The sequence below is a fragment of the Leuresthes tenuis genome, unplaced genomic scaffold, assembly GCF_036924035.1.
Source record: "Leuresthes tenuis unplaced genomic scaffold, fLeuTen1.0.hap1 SCAF_22, whole genome shotgun sequence".
In the NCBI taxonomy this organism is placed as follows: Eukaryota; Metazoa; Chordata; class Actinopteri; order Atheriniformes; family Atherinopsidae; genus Leuresthes; species Leuresthes tenuis.
Genome location: NW_027325376.1, coordinates 28433776 through 28440481, shown reverse-complemented (window position 1 = coordinate 28440481; position 6706 = coordinate 28433776). Strand labels below are relative to the sequence as shown.

At 39.6% G+C, this 6706-nt stretch overlaps 1 protein-coding gene across 1 annotated transcript in view; it reads right to left on the bottom strand.

Moving 5' to 3' along the window:
- Positions 1-219: 219 nt before the first annotated feature.
- ache (acetylcholinesterase (Yt blood group)) overlaps positions 220-6706 on the bottom strand; it is a 53833-nt gene continuing 47346 nt past the window's right edge. Inside the window, exon 9 of the mRNA XM_072376068.1 lies at positions 220-4620. Coding sequence (XP_072232169.1) covers positions 4499-4620 — 122 coding nt within the window. The 3' untranslated portion in view covers positions 220-4498. The remainder of the gene's footprint in view (positions 4621-6706) is intronic.

Sequence of the window (6706 nt, the reverse complement as noted above, 5' to 3'; positions counted from 1 at the left end):
AATATGATTCAAAGCTCTCTTTGTGCCAAAGTTGTGGTTTAATGACAACAACTCATGGGCAGGTTAGTGTTTCAGTTCATTAGCACTGTATGTTTGGGAAAAGATGGTGTGCATGGGTGAAAACAAAATGCATACAGAAAATATGTGATGGTTTCTGAGTGATGTCACCTCATAGTGTGGGAGATGTTTCATGCTGGAACTCAATAAAAGCCCCAGGTGGACAGATTCAGCAGGTTGTTTTTATTTCTGTTTTGATAGCTTTATCAAGTCAGCATTCATGATACACAGCCACATACTAGGAAGCTACAGAAGCTTTCAGCACTTACACAATCAGTAAGTAGGACACGCAACAGTGAGGCAGAGGACTGAAACACACCAAACAGAAAAATACAGCAAATAAAAAGCTCATGGCACCCAAGTTCAGTTTATAATCACAATAATATTGCTTTTAAAACACAACTCTTTCAAACCTCATTGCTGTTTTGTCACGTTATAGTCACACTGCATTTAAATATCAAATATATTCCTTTACTGATGTGTTTCCCTTATTGCTAACATCAAACAAAGCTAACATTATGTATATATATATATATATATATATATATATGACTAATTTTGATAATAGTTGTGTTGAACAGTACAAACTTTACAGAAAATAACAGTCCAAGACTGGTAGGATATACTGAGGGTGGTGGAGTTCAGTATGGTCGGCCATTGAATTTATAACATTACCCAAACAAGACACCACCTATTCAGCTGGCCCTTCATATGGAGTCAGAGCGCTGGTCAATCGGATGAAGGGTGGGCAACCTTATCTTTGAAAAAAAATCATCTTTTACAAAGAAATCTTTCATATATACCAACAGATGCAAATATAATTTAAGTTTTTTTTCTATTTACATTGGAATCCAGATCAATCTTCTGATATTTTACTGTGAATCTGAAAGGAAAGGATGTATGTATACTGAGGTAAAAATATAGGGTAAGCTATATGTTACAGCCAAGGTTCATCACTGATCATATTTTCTATATTAAAGTATTTGGATTATTCATTTACTGGGAAAAATATATTGTTTAACATGTTTTAGTTCTCAAATATTACACGTAATACAAAATGGATATGAAAGTTGTCATATCCTGAGCCCCGATGAAATCATGAACAACAAAAAAATTGCATTATATAATTAATTCAGTTATTACCACAAGACTGTATGACACCCTGGACACTTTTGGGTTAATGATGTGTGAAAAATCTTTTAAAATAGTCTGTTGTACTCTTCTGGTTAATACTGTTTAGTAATTATCATAATGATAGTGTAGTGCTTGATATGCTTTTAAACAAGAAAAATCATCTGCTTACTAAAGTAGCCTTTTTTTCTATGTTTGTGCTCACCAGTAGAGGGCAGTAGCAGTTTTGGGATGTTAGTAATCTGGAAGCCTTTCTGGTGCTCTACCCTCCAGAACACATGACACAGTTTAAAGGAGTGTCAGAGAACTTATCAGAACAATCCTAAAGAACATTATTTCAATGTCAGGAGAAACATGGTTGTCACCATCGTCTAATCATCACTGTTTACACATACTCTTCTGTATGATTTTGATGTCCTTGAGTTCTGGTGGGAGCCATCAAAAAGATAAATTTTTTCTCATTTCAAACTGGACACTGCCAAGTTGGAACACTTGTGAGGCTCACTGGACAGCTGTGGTGTCCTGTGGGTTATGCAGTGCGTCCAGCTGGACACGTGGTATCAAAGTTCTGGCCTACCATAGCTCAGGACATGCAGTGGTGTTAGAAGGAAGACTGAGGGAGGGAGATGGGGCATAAGCAGGGTTTCCATTGGAAGAAAGCTGCAGGAGCTGTAACTCGCTCAGCCTCGACACATGCAGTCCTCACTATTAATAGACACATAGTACAATCCATTTTTCATATATAGTTCTTTTTAAAGCTAGGCTACATAGCTCTGAGCCATAAATAGGAGCTTCACATGCCAACAGAGACACTTTGCAGGGTAAGCCAACAGCAAATTAGGGCGCTGACAGTAATAGTACACACACACACAAACATGTTTGTTTCACTGTCCCTGTGAGGACAGCCACTCACTTCCCCTAACCCTAATTTTAACCTTTGCATAATTCTAATCCTTAAACCCAGTTTTAACCCTAAAATAGCTACACACACACACACACAAGGGTTAAATTAAGTGGTAGACACAGAAATACTGACCAGTGGAGTACACACAGGTGGAGTGAGGACATAAAAGATGATAAGAGTATGAAGGGTGAGGATCTCATACCCTCAAGAGATAAAAACTCTACCTTATGGCACTGCATATAGACAGGTTATTACTGAGTGTGTACTAATGGATCCTGTAAATGTTGATTCATATATGATATATAATCTTAATACAGTGAAAGGAACAACAGGATCCACAATAAATGAGATAACAACTGACACACTCAAAAAACCCTGAAAAACTTTTGATAATATATTGTACCTACAAGATTCAAAAGGAAATAAATGCATCTTCTGCAAACAAGACCATGACTGAAGACAATTAAACACACACAAGACAATAACAATAAACCATGAATTCTCTTGCTCCCACAAACTGATATGCTAACAACACATGAAGCGTGCATGTACTAACATGAGATAATCTCTGAAGACCCAAACATCAGAGCAGGAGCAGAGTGCTCAGGCCACCAGGGGGCTTCAAAACGATAAAAGTGTGCAACATTTCTGTCTCTGTTTGTTTGATTTCCAAATGGGTATTAATGCTGCTAAATAAAGGCCTTTACTGTCAAAATAAGGAATGGTAAGGCCATGAATGGAATAAAGTCCACATCTCTGGAGAAAATTATAGTTTATTTTCATCTGTGTTTCCACTTTGAATACTTCTGTCACATTATCAGTGCCACGAGCGAAAACTGCTAAGCACGTTCACACAGATTTTCTACAGTTATGTAACGGTGGGTATCTGTCTTTTCATCTTTCAATCACATCTCCTCCTCTCTTGCTGTGTCTATCTCCTCTATTCCTCCCCTCAGTTCTCTCCTGGCCTTCTCCCTCTACCTTTTCTCTTCCATTTTCCATCAATCCATGGTGTCGTGCTGGCTGGCTGGAGAGCCAGAGGCTGAGCCAGCACTCTGTCACATTATCTTGCTGCTGAGTGAATTACTCTGCCTCCATTAGTCTAACAAGAAAGCAGGAGGACAGAGGGAAGATAGAAGTGGGGGTGGGGATGTAACTGGAACAAGAGATAGGAAACATGAAGGAGAACTGAAATTAGATAAGTGAAAAAGAAGAAGGGATGGAGAACAGGATGTAAATTAGGGATGGGAGGGTTGGGAAAAGGAGAGCTCTGGCACAAGAGTGAGAGGAGGGAGTGAAGAGATGACGACAGACAGGAAGGATGGGTGGAGGCTGGTTAAAAATGAAAAAGAAGAAAAGGCAGTGATGGAGGGAGACGAGCAAAGACTACAGGACAACAGAAGAGATGGGTATAAATATAAAAGAAAAGAAGATGTTGTTAGAGATTGAGATGGGAGAGTAGAGGAAAAAAAAACAGAACAGACAGGAAAGAAAAAGGGAGACGGAGGAATAAAAGAGTAAGATGATGGGATGAGAGAAAGAAGAGGCAGGAACGAAAAAACGGCAGAGCAGACAAAGTGCTGTCTCACACGAAATACTCGACATTGAATGGATGCGCGCACGCACACACATACGCGCCATAGCTGAGCTCCATCAACAGTATGGTGACGGTTTCTGTTCAGCGTCCAGTTTCTCACATCTAACATAGACTGGGCACCAGTCAGTCACTGACTGCTCCTCCTTCCACAGCAGTTACCTCAAACCAGCATGATGGGCTTCTCCCAACTCTGAGGCTCTTCCATGGAGCCTTTTTCACTCTCAAATACACACCACTGTAATAAATGTATGGCTTTATCACATGGAAAACACACAGATGAAGCAAAGCCACAATATGTGAGAAGAATAGTGGTCCTAAAAATACCAAAAATGAAGTAGAGGACTACAAGGCCTCAACAGTAACACAACATACATGTACAGAAGCTGCTGAGTCCAGAGCCACCACAGCCTGATACACTGGAACAAAGCAAAAGTTCCCTACGATGAGAGGATGGTGAGGAAACAAGTTCACAGAAAAGCAGCAGAGATGCAGCTATACACATCTGACTGAGTTCAACACACACACACACGCACACACACACGAGGTAATGACTGATGATTGACATTTTTAAAATTCCTTCCAACTTATGACTAGTTCCCTCCATAGCCCGTAATTTCCACAGACACACATCAATTCAAAAGAACAAATTAATAAATAGAATAAATAATACAAATAAAGATGGAACAGTGCTTCAGTTTGTGTGTGTTGTAAAAGAAGTCAGACATCACTGAGGACTATGGAGGGATTGGCCATAAAGTGTCCTTGGCGCCCTCCCCCACCCCATCATCCTCTTCTCTCTGCTCAGGCTCTCAGAGGTCAGTGCAGCGCTCCTGCTTGCTGTAGTGGTCAAACTGGCTCTTCCAGTGCATCATGTAGGAGGACCAGCGGTGAAACTCCACCTTCCACTGACGCTCAGCCTCATCTATGTTGTCTGAGAGAAGGAACATGGAGACAAAGTGGAAAGAATAGTTCACAGCAGAACTTTGATGCCACACTTACTGCAGAGCTTCACACTAACAAGTCTGTTAGAGCTTGAGCATAAATGGGTCAAGCACAGCAGACCACTGGGGCCCATGAGAGATTATGGCTTTCCATGGAGAACACCTCCGTGCAGAAATGGAGTGCACTTTAGCGGACCATGTCCTCCGTGGCACGATTTTGTGTAGTCAGAATGACTAATCAGTGCTTCATGATGGATTCATGTCAGTTGGGTTATTTTAGAAACTTTACTGGCACTTATCTGAATCTTAAAAGGAGTTTGTGCCTCTTCTGTCATCCACAAAAAAAGGCTATTCATTTGAAACATGTAAGAAAAGGTATGTTAACATTAGATTTCCACTAAATCAAAGAAACAACTTTTTTTTTAATGTAGGTTATACTAATTAAATATCCAGCTTAGTGCATGAGCTATATATCTGTCTACATTGTTTAACTAATTGGAAATTGGATTTTTGATCCAATTAAGCAAAATAACAGATAAAAACAAATGAACAAAGGTTGTCAACGCAACTCAACAACACAAACCTTCTTCTTCAGGAGCTAAGTAGCCTTGCTGTTCTGCTCTGCAGTGAAACGATTGACTTTTTCACTATTTTCTGAAATCTCTTAATAGCAAAACTCCCCTTCCTATTCACCTACAGATGAGACAATGTGACCATATGACTGCTCTCATACCCTTTTTTGGCCTGTCTTCTCATATTGTCTCAAAAATATCTACTCTTTGTAACAACAACCTGGTCAGAAGGTATAAAGTTACTGTATGTGGGACTGACTAATGGTTATACTTTACAATGTAGGCAGCAGGTGAGCAGGTCTATTCGGTGGATCTGCTATAACTCTTTCTGTGAAAGGAATCAATATATTATGACTCTCTTTCTTTTGAGTCCTTTAGAAATCTGATGCAAGAAGGTCTGTATACTGTAATTAACTCTGCAGGAGAGACACTGCAGCCTGATGTGTCCCAGTTATCGGTAGTGACACAGCTTTCTTTAGTTCAGCTTGCCTCTCTGTGAGCTCTTTCTCAAACTTGATGTATACAGCCTCTTGCACTTTTGTTGAAATACTTCATTCATGCTCTTAGCAGAAATTCATCCCAATCTTTAAAGGCTGATGTTATATTTGGGTCATTCTCTTCTCTGACTCGTCTGGCTAATCATTTTCCTCCCTAATCACCACATTAATAAATAAAGTTTCTAATCTGCTCAGACCACTTTCTACTTTTTTTTTAAATCAATCTCATGGTACTGCAATGTGGGACTGAGGATTTTAACTTTGATATGTGCAGTGCAATGTCTTTAATCCCAGTATACTACTCTGTCACCAGTAAGATGACCAATGTGACAGAAAACAGTAGTCCTACAGCAGACACAAAGAGATGTTCAAAGTGCACTGTTATCATGGTATTGCTAGCAAACATTTCTGACAGTGTGAGCGATTTAAGATGATCAACACTGCTGTGACTGCTGTTACCGCCTACAGTCATATCCTAAGTAGCCAGTAGGAATGTAGCATGGAGTGACACGTTGATCAATGTGACGCACCATCATGTAAAAAACTAAATTAAAACCTAACGGTGCAGATGGAAACCAAACAAGTCAAACATCATTTGTGAAATTCACAGAATCAAATCAGACTGGGTTTATGTCTGTATGATGGGTCTCCCAGCTCAGGCAATGAACGAACCAAGAAAGAAAGAAAGAAAGAGCTTTTAAGTAAGTAGCTAACATGAATACACAGTGTATACAATGTATGAATACCGTATAAACACAGTGCAGTCATTTTAAAGTCATATCATCATGTTTCAGTCTGCACACATCAAACATGTTAATCAAGTTGATCTAATTGTTGCCACCCAGTGAAGTGAGAAATGGTTTAAGTCTCTGTGTTTATCTGCCTCTAGTAAGCTTATTAGTTTATACCTGGGTTCAGTGGTTTCATCAGTTAATTACCCACAGATGTCTGTAGTCTGTCTAATGTCTGTTTCTGTTCTCCAGTCAGCTTGGTTCAGCTCTGTTCTG